This window comes from Heptranchias perlo, unplaced genomic scaffold, assembly GCF_035084215.1.
Source record: "Heptranchias perlo isolate sHepPer1 unplaced genomic scaffold, sHepPer1.hap1 HAP1_SCAFFOLD_56, whole genome shotgun sequence".
In the NCBI taxonomy this organism is placed as follows: domain Eukaryota; kingdom Metazoa; phylum Chordata; class Chondrichthyes; order Hexanchiformes; family Hexanchidae; genus Heptranchias; species Heptranchias perlo.
Window position 1 is genome coordinate 4,153,596 of NW_027139581.1, and position 25,796 is coordinate 4,179,391.

The 25,796-nt window shown below is 49.6% G+C and overlaps 1 protein-coding gene across 1 annotated transcript in view; it reads left to right on the forward strand.

Annotated features, from left to right (window-relative positions):
* The window catches only part of LOC137315764 (zinc finger protein 271-like), a gene marked incomplete at its 5' end in the record, with an annotated part of 44,738 nt that extends 27,550 nt beyond the window's left edge, over window positions 1-17,188 (forward strand). Inside the window, one exon of the mRNA XM_067980255.1 lies at window positions 16,796-17,188. Within this exon, the coding sequence (XP_067836356.1) occupies window positions 16,796-17,188 (393 nt within the window). The remainder of the gene's footprint in view (window positions 1-16,795) is intronic.
* Between the last annotated feature and the right edge of the window lie 8,608 nt (window positions 17,189-25,796).

A 25,796-nucleotide genomic window follows, 5' to 3' on the forward strand; every position in this document is an offset into this window, starting at 1 on the left:
CTTCTTGGCGGTCGAGGTCGCGGGATTGGAGTTGTTGTCGAAGATGCCTTGGCGAGTTGCTGCAGTGCATCCTGTGGATGGTACACACTGCATCCATGGTGCGCTGGTGGTGAAGGGAGTGAATGTTTAGGGTGGTGGATGGGGTGCCAATCAAGCGGGCTGCTTTGTCCTGGATGGTGTCGAGCTTCTTGAGTGTTGCTGGAGCTGTACGCATCCAGGCAAGTGGAGATTATTCCATCACACTCCTGACTTCTGCCTTGTAGATGGTCGAAAGTGTTTGAGGTGTCAGGAGGTGAGTCACTCGCCGCAGAATACCCAGCCCCTGACCTGCTCTTATAGCCACATTATTTATGTGTCTGGTCCAGTTCAGTTTCTGGTCAATAGTGACCCCCAGGATGTTGATGGTGGGGGATTCGGCGATGGTAATGCCGTTGAATGTCAAGGGGAGGTGGTTAGATTCTCTCTTGTTGCCGATGGTCATTGCCTGGCACTTGTCTGGCGCGAATGTTACTTGCCACTTATAAGCCCAAGCCTGGATTTTGTCCATGTCTTGCTGTATGCGGGCACGGACTGCTTCATTATCTGAGGGGTTGCGAATGGAACTGAACACTTTGCAATCAAAAGCGAAAATCCCCATTTCTTACCTTATGATGAAGGGAAGGTCTTTTCTGAAGCAGCTGAAGATGGTTGGGCCTTGGACACTGCCCTGAGGAACTCCTGCAGCAATGTCCTGGGCCTGAGATGATAGGCTTTCATCAACAGCTACCATCTTCCTTTGTGCTCGGAATGACTCCAGCCACTGAAGAGTTTTCCCCCTGATTCCCATTGACTTCAATTTTACTCGGGCTCCTCGGTGCCACTTTCGGTCAAAAGCTGCCTTGATATCGAGGGCAGTCACTCTCACCTCACCTCTGGAATTCAGTACTTTTGTCCATATTTGGACCAAGGCTGTAATGAGGTCCGGAGCCGAGTGGTCCTGGCGGAACCCAAACTGAGCATCGGTGAGCAGGTTATTGGTGAGTAAGTGCCGCTTGATAGCACTGTCGCCGACACCTTCCATCACTTTGCTGATGATGGAGGGTCGGCTGATGGGGCCGTAATTGACCGGAGTAGATTTGTCCTGCTTTTTGTGGACAGGACATACCTGGGCAATTTTCCACGTTGTCGGTTAGATGCCAGTGTTGTAGCTGTACTGGAACAGTTTGGCTGGAGGCGCGGTTAGGTCTGGAGCATAAGTCTTCAGCACGACAGCCGGGATGTTGTCGGGGCCCATCGCCTTTGCTGTATCCAGTGCACTCAGCCTTTTCTTGATATCACGTGGAGTGAATCCAATTGGCTGAAGACGGGCTTCTGTGATGGTGAGGATATCGGCAACGCTTCAGCCTTGTCTTTTGAACTCACGTGCTCGACTCTGTCATCATTGAGGATGGGGATGTTTGCAGAGCCTCCTCCTCACATTAGTTGCTTAATTGTCCACCACCATTCACGACTGGATGTGGCAGGACTGCAGAGCTTTGATCTGATCCGTCGTTTGTGGAATCGCTTAGCTCAGACTGCAGCATGTTTCTTCCACTGTTCCACATGCATGTAGTCTTGAGTTGTAGCTTCACCAGATTGGGACCTCATTTTTAGATATGCCTGGCGCTGCTCCTAGCATGCTTTTCTATACTCCTCATTGAACCAGGGTTAATCCCCTGGCTTGTTGGTAATGGTAGAGTGAGGAATATGCCGGGCCATGAGGTTACAGATTGTGCTGGAATACAATTCTGCTGCTGCTGATGGCAAACAGCGACTCATAGATGCCCAGTTTTAAGCTGCAATAACTGTTCTGAATCTATCCCATTCATCATGGTGATAGTGCCACACAACACGTTAGATGGTGTCCTCAGTGCGAAGACGGGACTTCGTCTCCACGAGAACTGTGCGGTGGTCACTCCTACCAATACTGTCATGGACAGATTCATCTGCGACAGGTAGATTGTTGAGGACGAGGTCAAGTAGGTTTTTTCCCTTGTGTTCGTTCGCTCACCACCTGCCGCAGGCCCAGTCTGGTAGCTGTGTCCTTCAGGACTCGGCTAGCTCGGTCAGTAGTGCTGCTACCGAGCCACTCTTGGTGATGGACATAGAAGTCCACCCCCGCCCACCAGAGTACATTTTTTCCCCCTGCTACCCTCAGTGCTTCCTCCAAGTGGTGCTCAACATGGAGGATGCCTGATTCATCAGCTGAGGGAGGGCGGTAGTTGGTAATCAGCAGGACGTTTCCTTGCCCATGTTTGATCTGATGCCACGGGGTCCGGAGTCAATGTTGAGGACTCCCAGAGCCAGTCTCTCCTAACTGTATATCACTGTACCGCTACCTCTGGTGGGTCTGTCCTGCCGGTGGGACAGAACACACCCAGGGATGGTGATGGAAGAATCTGGGTCGTTGGCCGAAAGGTATGATTCTATGAGTATGGCTATGTCAAGCAGTTGCTTGACTAGTCTGTGGGACAGCTCTCCCAATTTTGGCACAATTCCTCAGCTGTTTGTGAGGTGGACTTTGCAAAGTCGACTGGGCTTGGTTTGCCTTTGTCGTGTCTGGTGCCGGCTGGTCCGCCCGGTTTTATTCTTATTGTGATTTTTTTTAAGCTAGATTGCACCACTGAGTGACTTTATTGGCCATTTCATAGTGTGATTAAGAATCAACCACATTGCTGTGGATCTGGGGTCACTTGAAGGCCAGACCGATTATTGATAGCAGGATTCCTCCCCTAAAAGACATTAGTGAACCAGAAGGGTTTTTCATGACAATCCGGTAGTTTCATGGCCACCTTCACTGATACTAGTTTTTTTTTAAATTCCAGATTTGATTTAATTAATTGATGTTAAATTCCCCACTTCTTGTGATCGGGATTTGAACTTAAAACTACAGATTACTAATTCATTCAAAAATCCACAATGCTACCGCACGCTGGTACGACTTATGGTATTATCAGCCCCCATGTATACATGCTGACCATTGTATTATCAGCAACCATATTTATCAATTGACAATTGTACCATCAGGCCCCATGTATTATTACTGACCATTGTATTATCAGCCCCAATGTATACTTTCTGATCATTTTATTATCAGCTCCCATGTATCCTTGTTGACCATTGTATTATTTGACACCAAACATACTTACTGACAATTGTATTATCAGCACCCATGTATCCCGACTGACCATTATATTATCAGCCCTCACGAGTACTTACTGACCATTGCATTATCAGCCCCATGTATCCTGACTGAAACATTGTGCTATCTGCCCCATGTATTCTAACTGACCGTTGTATTATCAGCTACCATGTATATTTACTGACCATTGCATGATCAACCCCCATGTATCATGACTGACCATTATATTATCAGCCCTCATGTGTACTTAGTGACCATTGTATTATCAGCAGCCATGTATATTTACTGACCACATGATTATCAGGCACCAAATATACTGACTGACCATTCTATTATCAGCCCCCATGTATTCTTGTTGACCATCGTATTATCAGCCCCCATGTATCCTTAAAGCCCATTTTATTATCAGCCCCATATATCCTTACTGAACATTGTATTATCAGCCCCATGTATCCTAACTGAACATTGTATTATCAGCCCCATGTATCTTACTGCCCATTAGATTATCGCTCCCATGGATCCTTACAGAGCATTATATTTTCACCCCCATGTATCCCTGGAGACCATGGCATTATCACACCCCATGTGTCCTTAATACCCATTATATTTTCACCCCCATGTATCCCTAGAGACCATGGCATTATCACACCCCATGTATCCTTACTGCCCATTATATTTTCACCCCCATGTATCCCTAGAGACCATGGCATGATCACACCTCATGTATCCTTAGTGACCATTCAATTATCACCCACATGTTTCCTCAGTGACAATTGTACTATCACCCACATGTATCATAATTGACCATTGCATTACCTGACTCCAAGTCTTCTTATCGACCATTGCATTATCACATCCCAACTATCCTTATTGACCGTTGTATTATCAACCCAAACATTCTTAGTGAACATTGCATTATCTGTCCAATTTACACTTACTGACCATTGCTGTATCACACCCCATGTATCGTTTCTGACCATTGTAGTGTCAACCTCAGGTATTCTTACTGACCATTGTATTATCAGCCCCGTGGATTTTTACTCACCACAGTATTTTCCGCAACCAAGTATCCTGACTGACTATTGCAATACCACCGCTATGTATTCTTACTGACCATTGTATTATCAACTCCAAGTATTCTTACTGACCATTGTCTTATCTCCATCAAAGTAACCTTACTGACCATTGTATTATCACGCCCATGATTTCTTCCTGACCATTGAATTATCACACTCACGTATCATTATTGACCGTTGTATTGTAACTCCCCATGAGTCCTTACTGACCATTTCATTATCACACCCCTTTTATCCTTAATGACCATTGTGTTATCACCCCCGATGCATCCTTACTGACGATTGCATTATCGGCCCTCACGTATCCATACTGACGATTGCATTATCAATTTGAAGTCATTGGGAATCAGGGGGAAGACTCTCCAGTGGCTGGAGTCATACCTCGCACAAAGGAAGATGGTAGTGGTTGTTGTAGGCCAATCATCTCAACCCCAGGACATTGCTGCAGGAGTTCCTCAGGGCAGTGTCCGAAGCCCAACCATCTTCAGCTGCTTCATCAATAACCTTCCGTCCATCACAAGGTCAGAAATGGGGACGTTCACTAATGATTGCACAGAGCTCGGTTCCATTCGCAACCCCTCAGACAATGAAGAAGTCCGTGCCCGCATGCAGCAAGACCTGGACAACATCCAGGCTTGGGCTGATAAGTGGCAAGTAACATTTGCGCCAGACAAGTGTCAGGCAATGACCATCTCCCCTTGACATTCAACGGCATTACCATCGCTGTATCCCTCACCATTGACCAGAAACTTAACTGGACCAGCCAGGTAAATACTATGGGTACAAGAGCAGGTCAGACGCTGGGTATTCTGTGGCGAGTGACTCACCTCCTGATTCCCCAAAGTCTTTCCACCATCTGCAAGGCACAAGTCAGGAGTGTGATGGAACACTCTCCACTTGCCTGGATGAGTGCAGCTCCAACAACACTCAAGAAACTTGACACCATCCAGGACAAAGCAGCCCGCTTGATTGGCACCCCATCCACCACCCTGAACAGTCACTCCCTTCACCACCGGATCACAGTGGCTGCAGTGTGTACCATCCACAGGAAGCACTGCAGCAACTCACCAAGTCTTCTTCGACAGCACCTCCCAAACCCGTGACCTCTACCACCGAGAAGAACAAGGGCAGCAGGCACATGGGAACACCACCACCTGACATTCCCCTCCAAGTCACACACCACCCCGACTTGGAAATATATCGCCATTCCTCCATCGTCGCTCGGTTAAAATCCCTGAACTCTCTACCGAATAGCACCGTGGGAGAACATTCAACACACAGACTGCAGCGGCTCAAGAAGGCGGCTCGCCACCACCTTCTCAAGCGCAATTAGGGATGGGCAATAAATGCTGGCCTTGCCAGCGAGGCCCACATCCCATGAACGAATAAAAAAAGAAAAAGTATACAGTAAATGGAAGGATAATGAGAGGGTCAGAGGAACAAAGGGATCTTAGAGTGCATGTCCACAAATCCCTGAATGTAGCAGGACAGGTAGATAAGTTGGTTAAAAAGGGAGACAGGATACTTTCCTTAATTAGCCGAGGCATAGAATATAAGAGCAGAAAGGTTATGCTCGAACTGTATAAAACAATAGTTAGGCTACAGCTAGAGTACTGCATACAGTTCTGGTCACCACATTACAGGAAAGATGTGATTGCACCCGGGAGGGTACAGTGGAGATTTAAAAAGATAATGCCAGGGCTGGAGAATTTGAGCTATGAGGAAAGATTGGATAGGCTGGGGTTGTTTTCTTTGGAACAGAAGAGGCTGAGGGGAGATTTAATTGAGGTGTATAAAATTATGAGGGGCGAGATGGAGTGGATAGGAAGGACCTATTTTCCTTCACAGAGGGGTCAGTGACCAAGGGGCATTGATTTAAAGTATTGGCGGAAGGATTAGAGGGGACTTGAAATTTTTTTTTCATCCAGAGGGTGGTGGGGGTCTGGAACTCACCACCTGAAAGGGTGGTCGAGGCAGCAACCTTCATCACATTGAAAGGGAACCAGGATATGCACTTGAAGTGCCGTAACCTACAGGGCGATGGACCAAGAGCTGGAAAGTGGGATTAGGCTGGATAGCTCTTTATCAACTAGCATGGACAAGATGGGCCGATTGGCCTCCTTCGTCTCATAAATTTCTATGATTCTCCCCACCTCAACATCACTCTCCTCACACTGACCCCTGCGACAGGTGAAGAGGGGACATTTACCAGACTCCCCACTAAAAACCCTCAGTGTCCCTCTCCAGGATGAAGAGGGGACATTTACCACACTCCCCACTATTGACCCTCAGTGTCCCTCTCATGGGTGAAGAGGAGACATTTACCAGACTCCTCACTATTGACCCTCAGTGTCCCTCTCACGGGTGAAGAGGGGACAATTACCAGACTCCCCACTATAGACCCTCAGTGTCCCTCTCACAGGTGAAGAGGGGACATTTACCAGACCCCCCACTATAGACCCTCAGTGTCCCTCTCACGGGTGAAGAGGGGACATTTACCAGACTCCCCACTAAAAATCCTCAGTGTCCCTCTCCAGGATGAAGAGGGACATTTACCAGACTCCCCACTATTGACCCTCAGTGTCCCTCTCATGGGTGAAGAGGGGACATTTAACAGACTCCCCACTATTGACCCTCAGTGTCCCTCTCACGGGTGAAGAGGGGACATTTACCAGACTCCCCACTATAGACCCTCAGTGTCCCTCTCACAGGTGAAGAGGGGACATTTACCAGACCCCCCACTATAGACCCTCAGTGTCCCTCTCACGGGTGAAGAGGGGACATTTACCAGACTCCCCACTATAGACCCTCAGTGTCCCTCTCACGGGTGAAGAGGGGACATTTACCAGACTCCCCACTATAGACCCTCAGTGTCCCTCTCAGGGCTGAAGAGGGGACATTTACCAGACTCCCCACTATTAACCCTCAGTGTCCCTCTCACGGGTGAAGAGGGGACATTTACCAGACTCCCCACTATTGACCCTCAGTGTCCCTCTCACGGGTGAAGAGGGGACATTTACCAGACTCCCCACTATAGACCCTCAGTGTCCCTCTCCCGGGTGAAGAGGGGACATTTACCAGACTCCCCACTATTGACCCTCAGTGTCCCTCTCCCGGGTGAAGAGGGGACATTTACCAGACTCCCCACTGTTGACCCTCAGTGTCCCTCTCACAGGTGAAGAGGGGACATTTACCAGACTCCACACTGTTGACCCTCAGTGTCCCTCTCACAGGTGAAGAGGGGACATTTACCAGACTCCCCACTGTTGACCCTCAGTGTCCCTCTCACAGGTGAAGAGGGGACATTTACCAGACTCTCCACTGTTGATCCTCAGTGTCCCTCTCCCGGGTGAAGAGGGGACATTTACCAGACTCCCCACTGTTGACCCTCAGTGTCCCTCTCACAGGTGAAGAGGGGACATTTACCAGACTCCCCACTGTTGACCCTCAGTGTCCCTCTCACGGGGTGAAGAGGGGACATTTACCAGACTCCCCACTATTGACCCTCACTCTCTCACATTGACCTGGTCCTGGACTCGGTCTTCCTGTACCAAAATGGCCGCGCATGCGCCGTGACGCTCCCTCCTCCTGTACCAAGATGGCGGCCGGTTCCCCCGGTAACCCGGGCCTGTGTTCGGGGAGAAGCCTTCAGCTGCCGCCCGGCTGAAGACACGAGGGACCAGAGGGTCCTTTTCGTTCCCTGCGGCCGCACTCCATCTTTAAACGACCTACGGCGGGGCCTCTCTCCGGTTTATGAATCTCCGGACCGGGCGCTCGCCGACCGTCTTCAGACCTCCGACTCCGTCTGTGGACCGCTCAGAGCCTCACCCGCGCCTGCGCGCTGAGCTCCGGGGACAGGTAAAGGGCGGGGTCTCCCGCGCGGGGCAGCAGGGGCGGTTTTTTTTATTTGTTCACGGGATGTGGGCGTCGCTGGCGAGGCCGACATATATTGCCCATCCCTAATTGCCCCTTGAGAAGGTGGTGGTGAGCCGCCTTCTTGAACCGCTGCAGTCCGTGTGGTGAAGGTTCTCCCACAGTGCTGTTAGGAAGGGAGTTCCAGGATTTTGACCCAGCGACGATGAAGGAACGGCGATATATTTCCAAGTCGGGATGGTGTGTGACTTGGAGGGGAACGTGCAGGTGGTGTTGTTCCCATGTGCCTGCTGCTCTTGTCCTTCTAGGTGGTAGAGGTCGCGGGTTTGGGAGGTGCTGTCGAAGAAGCCTTGGCGAGTTGCTGCAGTGCATCCTGTGGATAGTGCACACTGCAGCCACGGTGTGCCGGTGGTGAAGGGAGTGAATGTTCAGGGTGGTGAATGGGGTGCCAATCAAGCGGGCTGCTTTATCTTGGATGGTGTCGAGCTTCTTGAGTGTTGTTGGAGCTGCATTCATCCAGGCAAGTGGGGAGTATTCCATCACACTCCTGACTTGTGCCTTGTAGATGGTGGAAAGGCTTTGGGGAGTCAGGAGGTGAGACACTCGCCACAGAATACCCAGCCTCTGACCTGCTCTTGTAGCCACAGTATTTATATGGCTGGTCCAGTTAAGTTTCTGGTCAATGGTGACCCCCAGGATGTTGATGGTGGGGGATTCGGCGATGGTAATGCCGTTGAATGTCAGGGGGAGGTGGTTGGACTCTCTCTTGTTGGAGATGGTCGTTGCCTGGCACTTATTTGGCGCGAATGTTACTTGCCACTTATGAGCCCAAGCCTGGATGTTGTCCAGGTCTTGCTGCATGCGGGCTCGGACTGCTTCATTATTTGAGGGGTTGCGAATGGAACTGAACACTGTGCAGTCATCAGCGAACATCCCCATTTCTGACCTTATGATGGAGGGAAGGTCATTGATGAAGCAGCTGAAGATGGTTGGGCCTAGGACACTGCCCTGAGGAACTCCTGCAGCAATGTCCTGGGGCTGAGATGATTGGCCTCCAACAACCACTACCATCTTCCTTTATGCTCGGTATGACTCCAGCCACTGGAGAGTTTTCCCCCTGATTCCCATTGACGGTTCCAACCGTCAATGAAACGTCAGAGCCCGCTGGCCCGCCCCCTCCGCACACAGTCAGGCCCCGCCCAAACATGGTCAGGCCCCGCCCAAACATGGTCAAGCCCCGCCCACTCACAGTCAGGCCCCGCCCCCACACTGAGCCAGGACCCGCCCCCCACACAGTCAGGCCTCACCCCCACTCCCTGAGTCAGGCCCCGCGCCCACTCGCTGTTTCAGGCCCCGGCCCCCACACACACAGTCAGGCCCCGCCCCCACAACACAGTCAGGTCCCGCCCTCACACACAGTCAGGCCCCACCCACATACAGACAGTCAGGCCCTGCCCCCACAGTCCCCGCCCTCACACACAGACAGGCCCTGCCCCCCACACAGCCCCCACCACACACAGTCAGGCCCCGCCCAAACATTGTCAGGCCCCGCCCTCACACAGTCAGGCCCCGCCCCCACACTGAGCCAGGCCCCGCCCCCACTCCCTGAGTCATGCCCCGCCCCCACAACACAGTCAGGTCCCGCCCTCACACACAGTCAGGCCCTGCCCCCACAGTCCCCGCCCTCACACACAGACAGGCCCCGCCCCCCACACAGCCCCCGCCCACACATGGTCAGGCCCGGCCTCCCATTCGGAGTCAGGCCCCGCCCCCCACACCCGTGAGAGGGATGCTGAGGGTCGAGAGTGGGGAGTCTGGTAAATGTCCCCTCTTCACCCGTGAGAGGGACACTGAGGGTCTATAGTGGGGAGTCTGGTAAATGTCCCCTCTTCACCCGTGAGAGGGACACTGAGGGTCTGTAGTGGGGAGTCTTGTAAATGTCCCCTCTTCACCTGTGAGAGGGACACTGAGGGTCTATAGTGGGGAGTCTGGTAAATGTCCCCTCTTCACCAGTGAGAGGGACACTGAGGGTCAATCGTGGGGAGTCTGGTAAATGTCCCCTCTTCACCCGTGAGAGGGACACTGAGTGTCTGTAATGGGGAGTCTGGTAAATGAGGGGGTTAGCTCATGAGGAAAGGTTGGACAAGTTGGTCCTGTGTGCACTGGAGTTTGGAAGAATGAACGATGATTTCATTGAAACAGATAAGATCCTGAGGGGACGAGAAGGGATAGATGCTGAGAGGATGTTTCCCCTTGTGGGAGAGACGAGAACTCGGGGTCACAGTTTAAAAATAAGGGGTCTCCCATTTAAGACGGAGATGAGGAGAATTTTTTTCTCTGAGAGTCGTGAGTCTGTGGAAATCCCTTCCCCAGAGAGCGGTGGAGGCAGGGTCATTGAATATTTTTAAGGCTGAGTTCGATAGATTCCTGATTAACAAGGAGTCAAATGTGATCGTAGGTAGACGGGAAAGTAGGGTTGCGGTCAGAATCAGATCAGCCATGATCTTATCAAATGACAGAGCAGGCTCGAGGGGCCGAATGGCCTCCTCCTGCTCTTAATTCATATTTTCGGATGTTCCTACCTTTTGTGCTGTATGCCTCCATTAATAAAGCCCAGGATCCCGTCTTTTTTTAACGGCCTTCTCAACTTCTCCTGCCACCTTCAAAGATTTGTGTACATACATCCCCAGGTCTCTCTGGTCCGGCACCCCCTATAAAATGTACTATTTAGTTTATATTTTGCCTCTCCTCATTATTCCTTCCAAACTGTATCACTTCACACTTCTCTGTGTTAAATTTAAGCCGCCATGTGTCTGCCCATTTCACCGGTCTGTCTCTGTCCCCCTCACTCTGTTTCTATGCTCCACCTGGTTTACCACATTTCCCAGTTTCTTGTCATCTTCAAACTGTGAAATTGTGCCCTGTAAACCCAAGTGCCAACCTCACGTGGACAGGGCCCGCCTGTCCCTTTCATAATGAGTGAGGGGATGAGCTGGAAATCCCTTGATGAAGTTTTCTGGGGTGGGGGAGAGCGAGCAGTCTCTTTATTCTGATCATTGAGGGCGATCTCCATCACCCAGCGGGCCCCGCGGGTGTGAAACCGCTCGATGTGGCGCTGGGCCGCGGGCTCTTGTGTTTCTGTCCATTGGATTGATTCCCGCTCCGCCCCGATCCCGCCCGTCGGATCAGTGAAATCTCCAATTAATCACAGTCAATGGCGACAGGAACTACCCATAACGCCCCGCGGGAGTGAATACGCCCTATCCCGTTTAAAGGGGCCCAGCGCGGAGGCGCGGAGGAGACGCTGCGCTGTCGCCAGTCGGAGCTGCGGGTCCGGATGCAGGTGGACGGGAGCCGGGGGGCCGGGGATTAATAAACCGGGGGAACAGATTTCAAACATCAGTGTGAGTGGAAAATCACCGAGACACACACACCCGAGTGAGAGTGTTCCAGTGCACTGAGTGTGGAAAGAGCTTTAACCAGTTACACAGTCTGAAAAAACATCGCACCATTCACAGAGGGGAGAAACCGTCCACGTGTTGTGTGTGTGGACGAGGCTTCAACTGATCGTCCAACCTGGAGAGACACAAGGACACCCGGACCACGGAGAAACCGTGGAAATGTGGGGACTGTGGGAAGGGATTCAATTACCCATCCCAGCTGGAAACTCATCGACACAGTCACACTGGGGAAAGGCCGTTCACCTGCTCTCTGTGTGGGAAGGGATTCACTGAGTCTTCCACCCGACTGACACACAGAGATTCTACACTGCTGAAAGACCTTTTAAATGCTCTGACTGTGGGAACAGCTTTAAAAACTCTGCAGATCTGATTCCACACCAGCGAGTTCACACTGACGAGAAACCTTTCAGTTGCTCTCAATGTGGGAAGAGGTTCAGGATATGATCCAACCTCATTGCACACCAGCGAGTTCACACTGGGGAGAGGCTGTTCACCTGCTCCATGTGTGGGAAGGGATTCACAACGACATCCCACCTGCGGAGACACCAGCGAGTTCATTTGTGACTGCAGGGTTTGGATTCTGCTGTTGTTGCTGCTGTTAATCACATCCAGGACTGAACCATGTTCATTCTGACAGTTGGGGTTTGTTTCTGCTGATGTTAATGACCCCGATAACTGGGCTGGAGTTTAATATTCTGGATACATGTTCAATAAATCAGCTTTGTTTTAAACACATTGTTGTAGATTTTGGTCTTTCCCACCTGAATGTTTAGCATCACCTGACTGGAGCTCAGAAAGGACAATCTGGGGGAAGGATCGTCCGATGGGAACGGAACTTCAGCCCGGACACAGTCCTCCAGGGCCACACTGAGAGGCAAACGGCACTTTGGGCTTTCTTCTCTCTCTTCATTGACAGCAGAGTCGCCGTGTGCGTTAATCTTGAGGCGTGAGAGTAATGTGTCCCAGCCGCTCTCTTCCATGTTCCAGAGCTCCAGGCACGGAACAGAAGGCTCCTTTACAACTGTGTTTAGATCAGGAAGAACAACGGGGAATGCTGGAAACATGCTGTAAATCAGAGATTGGTGTAAAACTGGGATCTGTTCCTGACTGAAAGGGAAACGGCAGGTTTAAGTTTCCAGTCTAAAACTGACTGGGAATTATTTTACAAAGATTGAACCTGTTTGTGTTACAGTCCTGTGTCTACTATATTAAGGCGGGTGTTAACTCATTCAAAATAAACCTGTTTAAAATAAATGGGTTAAAGTTTGCATTAAAATAGCGGAGGGAGGAATTGGCAGGAGCCTGTTAAGGGCTGGTACAATTATCCACCAATCATTTCATCTCCAGATAAAGAAGGACCTGCAGTGTGTTTCCAGATTCCCTGTTTTATTGATGTGAGTGAGTTAGACACCATTAACCCATTTCGGATCAATATGTTTACAGGAGTTTACAGGAGACCGAGGACAAATATCACCCACAATTGAGGGAGACAAAATCAGCCATTAGAGAAGCTGAGATATGTTTGGTGTTTAAAGAGATGGGACGGGTGCTCTGTGAGCCACTTGCCTGGATCTTCAACAGCTCAATAGAGTCAGGGATTGTTCCCTGAGATTGGAAGGTAACTCACTGAGTTCCCATTCTCAAAAAAGGGAATAAATCCGAGCCAGGGAACAAGAGGCCCGTCAGTGAGACCTCGACCATAGGGAAGATTCTTGAAGGAATCCTAAGAGATTCTGTTTATGATCACGGGGAAAGAGGAGGGGCCGTTACAGACACTCAACACAGCTTCCAGAAAATAAGGTCGCGTCTTACAAATATGCTTGAATTTTTGAAGAAGTTGCTGGGTCACTGGATGAGGATAATCCGGTTCACATTGTCTATCTCAGGGGTTATTTGAAGAAGTTGCTGGGTCAGTGGATGAGGATAATCCGGTTCACATTGTCTGTCTCAGGGGTGTTTTTTGAAGAAGTTGCTCGGTCAGTGGATGAGGATAATCCGGTTCACATTGTCTGTCTCAGGGGTGTTTTTTTGAAGAAGTTGCTAGGTCAGTGGATGAGGATAATCCGGTTCACATTGTCTGTCTCAGGGGTGTTTTATGAAGAAGTTTCTGGGTCAGTGGATGAGGATAATCCGGTTCACATTGTCTGTCTCAGGGGTGTTTTATGAAGAAGTTGCTGAGTCAGTGGATGAGGATAATCCGGTTCACATTGTCTGTCTCAGGGGTGTTTTATGAAGAAGTTGCTGGGTCAGTGGATCAGGATAATCCGGTTCACATTGTCTTTCTCAGGTGGGTCAAAATTATTTTCTGTGGTGGGCCTGATCCGATATCCTGACACTTGGCCTGGGCCACATTAAGCAAAACTTATTAAACTAGAAATAGATCAAGATGAACGATGTCGGTCCTCACAGCACACAGAAAAAATGAGGCCTCGAAGTTTCTCTCAGAATGACAGGCCTGAACTCGAGTTGGAAAACACAGTTGGAAAACATTGATCAATTGAACCAGACTGGGCGGGGCCTGAGGTGCGAGTTGGTGAAGGAAAAGTGGCGACCGGTGAACTTCGCTCCCTGTCTGAGGGCCCGGGCACTCGGGTTTCTGTATAATTTATTGATTGATTTTGTTTAATGTTTATTGTCCCTCCGGCCCCAATCTCGATGCGATGACGAAATTTCTGTTCACCGATTCGGACCTTCAATGGCGGAGAGATTACCCAGAATCCCCCGCGGCCCAGAAAGTGCCCGATCAGTGACTACAGGAGCCCAGTGCGCAGGCGCGGGACTGGGCTGTGCTCTGAGCATGCGCGGTGCGAGTGGTGGAGACAGACTGAGGCGGAACAGGCGGGTCGGGTTCCGGTCGGAGACGGTGGGCGCGGGGGAGGAATTGGACCTGTGGGTGGGCAGGGAAGCTTCATAAACACCCGGTGTAGGCCTCAGGTCCCGAATAAGAGCCCACAGGCCCCGTGTTCACACCGCGGTGACAGGCCCGACCGGCGTCCGCCCGGGTGAGCGGGGAACTGTCCGCCATCTTGGTCAGAAGTTGAGGGATCACGGCGCATGCGCTTCCACATTGGTGCAAAGTGTGGGCGGGGCTTCAGGGTCCCAGTGACCGGGAACGAAGAGTGGGCGGGGCTTCAAGGTCCCAGTGACCGGGATGTGGAGATGCCGGTAATGGACTGGGGTTAACAATTGTAAACAATTTTACAACACCAAGTTATCGTCCAACGATTTTATTTTTAATCCCAGGAACAAGGTCCCAGTGACCGGGAACGAAGAGTGGGCGGGGCTTCAGTGTCACAGTGACCAGAAACAAAGAGTGGGCGGGGCTTCAGGGTCCCAGTGACCAGGAACAAAGAGTGGGCGTGGCTTCAGGGTCCCAGTGACCAGGAACAAAGAGTGGGCGGGGCTTCAGGGTCCCAGTGACCAGGAACAAAGAGTGGGCGGGGCTTCAGGATCCCAGTGACCAGGAACAATGAGTGGGCGGGGCTTCAGGGTCCCAGTGACCAGGAACAATGAGTGGGCGGGGCTTCAGGGTCCCAGTGACTGGGAACAAAGAGTGGGCGGGGCTTCAGGGTCCCAGTGACCAAGAACAATGAGTGGGCGGGGCTTCAGGGTCGCTGTGACCATGAACAAGGAGTGGGCGGGGCATCAGTGTCCCAGTGACCGGGCACAATGAGTGGGCGGGGTTTCAGTGTCCCACTGACCAGGAACGATGAGTGGGCGGGGCTTCAGTTTCCCAGTGACCAGGAACAAGGAGTGGGCGCGGCATCAGTGTCCGAGTGACTGGGAATAATGAGTGGGCGGGGCTTCAGGGTCCCAGTGACCAAGAACAATGAGTGGGCGGGGCTTCAGGGTCGCAGTGACTGGGAACAAAGAGTGGGCGGGGGTTCAGGGTCCTCGTGACCAGGAACAAAGAGTGGGCGGGGAGACAGGGTCCGAGTGACCAGGAGCAAAGAGTGGGCGGGGCTTCAGTGTCCCAGTGACCGCGAACAAAGAGTGGGCGGGGCTTCAGGTTCCCAGTGACTGGGAACAAAGAGTGGGCGGGGCTTCAGGGTCCCAATGACCGGGAGCAAAGTGTGGGCGGGGCTTCAGGGTCCCAGTGACTGGGAACAAATAGTGGGCGGGGCTTCAGGGTGCCTGTGACTGGGAACAAAGAGTGGGCGGGGCTTCAGGGTCCCAGTGACAGGGAACAAAGAGTGGGCGGGGCTTCACGGTCCCAGTGACCGGGATCAAAGAGTGGGCGGGGCTTCAGGGTCCTGTGACTGTGAACAAAGAGTGGGCGGGGCTTCAGGGTCCCAGTGATGGGGAACAAAGAGTGTGCGGGGCTTCACGGTCCCAGTGACCGGAAACAAAGAGTGGGCGGGGCTTCAGGGTCCCAGTGACTGGGAACAAAGAGTGGGCGGGGCTTCAGGGTCCCTGTGACTGTGAACAAAGAGTGGGCGGGGCTTCAGAGTCCCTGTGACTGGGAACAAAGAGTGGGCGGGGCTTCAGGGTCCCTGTGACTGGGAACAAAGAGTGGGCGGGGCTTCAGTGTCCCAGTGACTGTGAACAAAGAGTGGGCGGGGCTTCCGGGTCCCTGTGCCTCATTTATTTTCCTCTCACTCTGCTCCCAGGGGGTGGAGAACTGAACCCGACCAGAGTAGAGGGAGGGAGGAAACTGGGAGTGGAGGGAAGAAATGATGGAGATGGTGCGATGGGTTTGGATTTCAGCACAGGGAGGAGGGAGAGTGTGTGGGACGGGGATTTACAGTCTGGGGGAATGAGCGTGAAGAATGTTCCATCGAAACTAGAATTGTCTGTTCTGAATTTCTATCCTGTATTTGCAGTGAGGACTTTTGTAAACTCCTTTTACAGGGTATTAGAAGGGGAGGATTTGCAGACGGGAAACTCAAATCAAACATCTCGTCAGGATCTGACAGTCCCTCGATTCATCAGGACCTGAATATCATCGGCCTTTGAATGTGGAAGGAGAAATGTTTGTCTGTTGTTTCTGTGGGAAAAGATTTCAAACATCAGTGTGAGTGGAAAATCACCGAGACTCTCAGACCCGAGTGAGAGTGTTCCAGTGCACGGAGTGTGGAAAGAGCTTTAACCAGTTACACAGTCTGAAAAAACATCGCACCGTTCACAGCGGGGAGAAACCGTCCACGTGTTCTGTGTGTGGACGAGGCTTCAACTGATCGTCCAACCTGGAGAGACACAAGGACACCCGGACCACGGAGAAACGGTGGAAATGTGGGGACTGTGGGAAGGGATTCAATTACCCATCTAAGCTGGAAACTCATCGACGCAGTCACACCGGGGAGAGGCCGTTCATCTGCTCCGTGTGTGGGAAGGGATTCACTGATTCATCCACCCTGCTTACACACGAGCGAGTTCACACTGGGGAGAGACCGTTCACCTGCTCCGTGTGTGGGAAGGGATTCACTCAGTCATCCCACGAGCTGAGACACCAGCGAGCTCACTCCAGGGAGAGGTCGTTCACCTGCTCCGTGTGTGGGAAAGGATTCACTCAGTCATACAGCCTCAGTGAACACCAACTTGTTCACACTGATAAGAAAACGTTTAAATGTACTAACGGTGAAGAGCTTCAAGAGGACATGGGACCTGCTGAAACATGAACGGGTTCACAGTGGGGAGAGGCCGTTCACCTGCTCCGTGTTTGGGAAGAGATTCACTCTGTCATCCCACTGGCTGAGACACCAGCGAGTTCACCTGTGATGCAGGGGTTGGATTCTGCTGTCATTGCTGCTGTTAATCACATCCAGGACTGAACTGTTCATTCTGACAGTTGGGGTTTGTTTCTGATATTAATAACCCCGAGAACTGGGCTGGAGTTTAATATTCTGGATATATGTACTCCAGAGGGGCTCTGACCGAGGCTCTGTGGAACTGAAGCATAACTTCCTCCCCTTTGTATTCCAGCCCTCGAGATAAAGGCCAACATTCCATTAGTCTTTGTGATTACTTTTTGTATCTGGGCACTAGCTTTTAGTGATTTGTGTGCACAGACACCCAAATGCCTTTGCTCCTCCACAGTTCCCAGTCTCTCACTTTAAGAAAATACTCCAATGTTTCCTTCTGGTATCCAAAGTGGATGATCTCACACTTCCCCACACTGAACTCCATCTGCCACAGTTTTGTCCACTCACTTAATCTGTCCCTTTGTAACTTCCTGCTCCCATCCACACAACTTACTGTGTCTCCTAACTTAGTGTCATCTGGAAACTTGGATATAAAACTCTCTATTCCTTCATCCAAGTTATTGATAAATATGGTGAAAAGCTGAGACCCCAGTCCAGATCCCTGGGGAACACCACTTGTCACATCCCACCAATCAAAGAACGTTCCCTTTATCCCCACTCTCTGTCTCCCACCTCCCAACACAAGTCACAAGGTCACTTTCAATTTTGTGCACTTTTATTTTTGCGAATAATCTCTTGTGCTGAACCCTATCAAATGCCTTCTGGAAGTCCACACAGACAATGTCCATCGACATTCCCTGTCCAGCCTGTTAGTGACTTCAAAAAACTCATCTTGATTAGTCAGACATGACCCACCCTTCACAAATCCACGCTGACTCTCTTTGATCAGCTCAGACTTGTTCAAGTCCTCAATCATTCTGTCTCTGGTGATAGATTCCAGTAACTTCTCCACTCCTGACGTTAAACTGACAGATCTGTCGTTTCCTTTTCTCTCTCTTCCTCCTCTCTTAAATATTGGAGTGATATTTTCATATCCAAAGGCACAATTCCCGAGTCCAGAGAGCTTTGGGTAACTATGACTAATGTTTCTGTAATTTCCCCACCTGTTTCCTTTAATACCCTGAGGGAAAACCGTCAGGCCCTGGAGATTTCATTCTTTCTTTGCAGTTATTTATTTATCAATTTCCAGAGATAATTGATTCATATTTTAATACTAAACATTGATTATCAGATGGGTTTAATTTGTATTCTTTTAGTTACTTTTTATTGCTCACTTTAGTATAATTCACCTGTTTCTTTCTCTTATTCAATCAGTTTTTATTAATTTCCTTTTTATTACTCACTCCTTTCATACAAACCTCAGATTCCCCAGTCTAAGTTCCCTCGGTTAACTTGAGGTTTTTACCCCCACCACTAACTGGAAGATCAACTTCAGGCAACTACTGGGGAGATCACATGACGGGGCACCGGGGAGATCACATGACGGGGCACCGGGGAGACCATAAGAGATAGGAGCAGGAGCAGGCCATTCAGCCCCTCGAGCCTGCTCCGCCATTCAATGGCTGATCTGATTTTTACCTCAACTCCTCTTTCCCGCCCTTTCCCCATATCCTTTGACCCCCTCGCTGATCAACAATTTTCTAACTCAGCCTTGAATGTATTCAATGACTCAGCCTCCACAGCTTTTGGGGTAAAGATTTCCAAAGAATCACGACCCTGTGGGAGAAGAAATTCCTCCTCATTTCTGTCTTAAACGGGCGACCCCTTATTCTCAGACAATGACCCCGAGTTTTAGATTCCCCCTGAGGGATAACATCCTCTCAGCATCGATCCTGTCGAGTCCCCTCAGAATCTTGTATGTTTCAATAAGATCTCCTCTCATTTTTCTAAACTGCAATGAGTATGGACCCAACCTGTTCAATCTTTCCTCATAAGACAACCCTTCCATACCCGGGATCAACCTCGTGAACCTTCTCTGAACTGCCTCCAATGCAAGTATGTCCTTCCTTAAATAAAGGCACCAGAACTGTACGCAGTACTCCAGGTGTGGTCTCACCAGCACCCTGTACAGTTGTAGCATGACTTCCCTGCTTTTATACTCCATCCCCCCAGAAATAAAGGCCAATATTCTGTTTGCATGCTGCACCTGTATGTTGACTTTTTGTGTTTCATGTACGAGGACACCCAGATCCCTCTGTACTGCAGCATTCTGTAGTATTTCTCCATAGAAATAATATTTTGCTTTTTTATTTTTCCTCCCAAAGTGGATGACTTCACATTTTCCCACATTATATTCCAACTGCAAAATGTTTGCCCATTCACTTAACCCGTCAATATCCCTTTGCAGACACTTTGTGTCCTCATCTCAACTTGCTTTTCCACCTATCTTTGTATCATCAGCAAATTTGGCCACAAGACACTCTGTTCCTTCATTGAAGTCATTGATATATATTGTAAATAGTTGAGGCCCCAGCACTGAGCCCTGCGGCACCCCACTAGTTACAGATTGCCATTTTGAAAATGACCCTTTTATCCTGACTCGTTGTTTTCTGTTAATTAGCAAATCCTCTATCCATGCCAGTATATTACCCCCAACACCATGAGCTCTTCTCTTGTGCAGTAATCTTTTATGTGGCACCTTATCGAATGCCTTTTGGAAATCCAAATATACTGCATCCATTGGTTCCCCTTTATCCACCCTGCTCGTTACATTCTCAAAGAACTCTAATCAATTGTCAGACATGTTTTCCCTTTCATAAAACCATGTTGACTCCCCTTCATTGTATTATGAGTCTCCAAATGTCCTGCTACTACTTCCTTAACAATGGAATCTAGCATTTTCCCCAATGACAGATGTTAGGCTAACTGGTCTATAGTTACCTGCTCTCTGTCTCACTCCCTTCTTGAATAGGGTGTTATGTTTGCGGTTTTCCAATCCGCTGGGACCTTTCCAGAATCTAGTGAATTCTGGAAGATTACAACCAATGCATCCACTATCTCTGCAGCCACTTCCTTTAAGACCCTTGGATGCAAGCCATCAGGTCCAGAGGACTTGTCAGCCTTTAGACCCATTAGTTTACCTGGTACTTTTTCTCTAACCGGTCTCTCTCCGGTGAGACTGTGCCGGTGTGTCAGTAAATGGGATGATCGAGTGAATCCCTTTCCACACAGAGCTGGTGAACGGATTCTCCCCATTACGAAGATTCAGATGTGGCAGTAGGTGAGATGAGCGAGTGAATCCATTCCCACACTCAGCTGGCGAACGGCCTCTCCCCGTGTGACTGGGTCGATGAGTTTCCAGCAACTGAATCCCTTCCCACAGTCCCCACATTTGAACTGTTGATTCCCGGCACATCTGTGTTTGTGTCTCACGGGCCAGACGATTGGCTGAAAGGATTTTCACACACAGAACACGTGACCAGTTTGTCACCGCTGTGATTGGTGATTTTTCCTTCGACATCCAAAGGCCGATGATATTCAGGTCCTGATGAATCGAGTGACTGTCAGACCTTGACGTGATGTTTGGTTTGAGTTTCCCATCTGTAAATCCTCCCCTTCTAATATCCTGTAAAAGGAGTTTACCAAAGTTCCTACTTTAATTACAGGATAGAATTTCAGAACAGACAATTCTCGTTTCTTGTCTCCAGTTTCAAATTCTACTGTCACATTTTATTTGATTTCACTCCTGTGAAGCACCTTGGGATGTTTTACTTCATTAAATGCTCTGTATAAATACAAGTTGTTGGTGTTTCTGTCGAATATTCTGTCCCCTCCTGTCCCTCCTAATCTGTAAATTCCCCATTCCACACACTCTCCCTCCTCCCTCCGTCCTTACTGTCTGAAATCAACATTCATTACACCATCTGTGATTTTGTATAAGAAGATAAGAACATAAGAAATAGCAGCAGGAGTAGGCCATTCGGCCCCTCGTGCTTGCTCCGCCATTCAATATGATCACGGCTGATCTTCGACCTCAACTCCACTTTCCCGCCCGATCCCCAGATCTCTTGATTCCCCGACAGTCCATCATGAGGTCAGAATTGAGGATGTTCGCTGATGATTGCACAGTGTTCAGTTTCATTCGCAACCCCTCAGGTAATGAAGCAGTCCGAGCCCGCATGCAGCAAGACCGGGACAACATCCAGGCTTGAGCTCATAAGTGGCAATTAACATTCACGCCAGACAAGTGCCAGGCAATGACCATCTTCAACAAGAGAGAGTCTAACCACCTCACCATAACATTCAACGGCATTACCATCGCCGAATCCCCCACCATCAACATCCTGGAGGTCACCATTGACCAGAAACTAACTGGACCAGTCATATAAATACTGTGGCTACAAGAGCAGGTCAAGGGCTGGTTATTCTGCGGCGAGTGTCTCACCTCCTGACTCCCCAAAGCCTTTCCACCATCAACAAAGCACAATTCAGGAGTGTGATGGAATACTCTCCACTTGCCTGGATGAGTGCAGCTCCAACAACACTCAAGAAGCTCGACACCATCCAGGACAAAGCAGCCCTCTTGATTGGCACCCCATCCACCACCCGAAACATTCACTCCCTTCACCACCGGCGCACCGTGGCTGCAGTGTGTACCATCCCCAGGATGCACTGCAGCAACTCGCCAAGGCTTCTTCGACAGCACCTCCCAAACCCGCGACCTCTACCACCGAGAAGGACAAGAGCAGCAGGCACATGGGAATACCACCACCTCCATGTTCCCCTCCAAGTCACACACCATCCCGACTTGGAAATATATCGCCGTCCCTTCATCGTCGCTGGGTCAAAATCCTGGAACTCCCTTCCTAACAGCGCTGTGGGAGAACCTTCACCCGACGGACTGCAGTGGTTCAAGAAGGCGGCTCACCACCACCTTCTCAAGGGCAGTTAGTGATGGACAATAAACGCTGGCCTTGCCAGCGATGCCCACATCCTATGAACGAAAACAAAATGTAAACCGTGCTGTCGTTGCCCTGGGAGTGTTTGATGGGACAGTGCAGAAGGAGCTTTATTCTGTATCTAACCCGTGCTGTACCTGCCCTGGGAGTGTTTGATGGGACAGTGTAGAGGGAGATTTACTCACATATCCTCTCCATCACCAAGACCGCCTCCTTTCACCTTCGTAACATTGCGCAGCTCCAGCTCACCTCAGCTCATCTGTTGCTGAAACCCTCATCCATGCATTTGTTGCCTCGAGACTTGACTATTCCAATGATCTCCTGGCCGGCCTCTCATCTTCCACCCTCCATAAACTTGAGCTGATCCAAAACTCTGCTCCCCGTATTCCAACTCGCACCAATTCCTGTTCATCCATCACCCCCTGTGCTTGCTTTTGGTCGGTCTGGGAACACCTCGATTTTAAACTTCTCATCCTTGTTTCCAAATTCTTCCACGGCCTCGCCCCTCCCTATCTCTGTATCCTCCTCCAGCCCTACAACCCTCCGAGATTTCTGCCCTTGTCCTAAATCACTCCACCATTGGCGGCCGTGCCTTCAGCTGCCTTGACCCGAATCACTGGAATTCCCTCCCTAAACCTCTCCGCATCTCCGCCTCTCTCTCCTCCTTTAAGACGCTCATTAAATCTTACCTCTTTGACCAAGCTTTTGGTCACCTGTCCTAATATCTACTTATGTGGCTCAGTGTCAAATTTTGTTTGATAATTGCTCCTGTGAAACGCCTTGGGAACTTTTATTATGTTAAAGGCGCTACATAAATGCAAGTTGTTGTTGTTGTATGTAAACTGCTCTGTGCCTGACCTGGGAGTCCTGGATACTGACAAGAGGTGCTCGGACTGATTAAATGTCCCATTTCCAGGCTCTGACACCCATCACCTCGATGAACACAAAGATTCACCTGAAGAAGGTCACACAAATCCATCAGCTTCTCCCCGGACACAGATACTGAGGGACAGGGAGTGTCCGGGACAGTGACAAGTCTAACTCAATAAGCTATAAATTGATCCTGGACCTCTTAGAATCATAGAATTATCGAAAATTTACGGCACAGATGGAGGCCATTCGGCCCATCGTGTCCGCGCCGGCTGATAAACGAGCCACCCAGCCTAATCTCATTTTCCCGAGTTTGGTCCGTAGCCCTGCAGGTCACGGCTCTTCTGGTGCACATCCAGGTATTTTTTTAATGAGTTAAGCGTTTCTGCCTCGACCGCCCTCTCAGGCAGTGAGTTCCAGGCCCCCACCGCCCTGTGGTTGAAAATATTTTCCTCATTTTCGCTCTAATCCTTCTACTAATAAATTTAAATCTATGCCCCCTGGTTATTGATCCCTCCGCTCAGGGAAATAGGTCCTTCTGATCCACTCTACCTAGGCCCTACATAATTTTGTACACCTCAATCAAATCACCCCTCAGCCTCCTCTGTTTCAAGGAAAACAACCACAGACTATCCAATCTGTCATCACAGCTAAAATTCTCCAATCCTGGCAAAATCCTTGTAAATCTCCTCTGCACCCTCTCCAGTGCAATTACATCCTTCCTGTAATGTGGTGACCAGAACTGTGCGCAGTACTCAAGCTGTGGCCTAACTAGTGTTTTATACAGTTCCAGCATAACATCCCTGCTGTTTTATTCTGTGCCTCAGCTAATAAAGGAAAGCATTCCATCTGCCTCCTTAACCACCTTATCGACCTCTCCTGCTACCATGTCGAACGAAGCTAGTTGATTTTTTGAGGAGCTAATTAATGTGGTAGATTAGGAGTGTCTATGGATGTTATTTATATGAACTTCCAGAAGGCGTTCGACAAGGTTCCACATAAGAGTCTGTTGACAAAATCGAGAGTGCATGGAATTGGAGACAACCCATTGGCTTGGACAGGGAATTGGTTAGGAGGTAGGAGACAGAGAGTGGGGATAATGGGTATGGACTCAAATCAGCAGGATGTGACCAGTGGTGTCCCCAGGGATCTGTACTGGGGATTCAGCTTTTCACTGTATTTATAAATGACTTGGATGAAGGAATAGACAGCCGAAGTTCGCTGACGACAGTAAGTTAGGAAGCACAATAAATATTGTAGATGGGAGCAGATAGTTGCAAAGGGACGTTGAAAGATTAAATGAATGGGCAAAACTGTGGCAGATGGAGTTCAATGTGGAAAAGTGTGAGGTCATCCACTTTCGACCTAAGAAAGATAGATCAGATTATCTAAATGGTGAGATGCTGGGAACTGTGGAAGAGCAGAGAGATTGTGGGGTCCAAGTCCAGAAATCACTAAAAGCTGAAGAATTGGTCCAAAAAATAATTGAAAAGACAAATGGAACTTTGAGCCTGATCAAAAAGGGCTGGAACACAAAGGGTGGAAGTTATGTTAAAGCTGTGCTGAGCTCTGGTTAGACCCCATCTGGAGACTGAATTCAGTTCTGGGCAGCGCACCTCAGGAAGGATATCTGGGCCTTGGAGGGGGTACAGCACAGATTCACCAGAATGACACCGGGGCTAAAAAGTTTAAATTATGAGGACAGACTGCACAGACTAGGTTTGTATTCCCTTCAGTACAGAAGATTAAGGGCTGATCCAATGGTCGTATTTAAGATGATTAAAGGATTTGATGGGGAAGATAGAGAGAAACTATTTCCTCTGGTGGGGGAGTCCAGAACAATGGGCCATAACCTTAAAATTAAAGGTAGTCTGTTCAGGGGTGATGTCAGGAATCATTTCTTCACACAAAGGGCAGTGGAAATCTGGAACCTTCTCCTGCAAAAAGCTGTTGAGGCTCGGGATCAATTGATAATTTCAAAACTGAGATTGATCGATTTTTGTTCGGGGCGGGTATTAAGTGTTCAAATCCAAGGCGGGTAAATGGAGTTAATATACAGATCGAACTTGATCTAATAGAATGGGGGAACACGCTCGAGGGTTTAAATGGCCGACTCCTGTTCCTCTGTTCCCAAGGAGACGGAAAATGATTCTTAAAATATGATTCTCTGGTCCTCACTCCACGGGCTGCATGTGTGCCCCGCCCGCCCGCTTTGTGCAAACACATGAAACAAGAGCCTGGCGGACGGGAGCTTCATCCACCCGCCCCAGGCCGCACCAGAGGACTGAACGGGGCTAAAAACCAACAGGAATCAAGCGGGACTGATCTCCGCGGACTTCCCCACCTCTACCGTCCCTGTTAGTCACTAAATCAGGGCGGTGAAAGATGAAAACCGGCCTCACTGTGTTTGTATCACAGAGATGAGGGGATTGGGCAGAACACCAGACCAACACCTTGTGATGATGGAAAGTCTTCTCTTTATTTAATAAATTTAACAATTCCAGTAAAGGGATATTTCACCACATTCTTCAACTCCTCTCTGAATTTAGTCTGGGTCACGGCATAAATACACGTGTTGGTGCAGCAACTCAGGAGCTGGAGCATAAATCCCAGTTCTTGTACGTATTGAGGTAGATACACAGGAATAAAGTCTAACCCATATAATCGGTACCATACAAAAAACAACAGAAACACCGCCCATAACAGGATAAAATTCCCCGATATAACAAACAGTAAAATGATGGATTTCCTTCTCT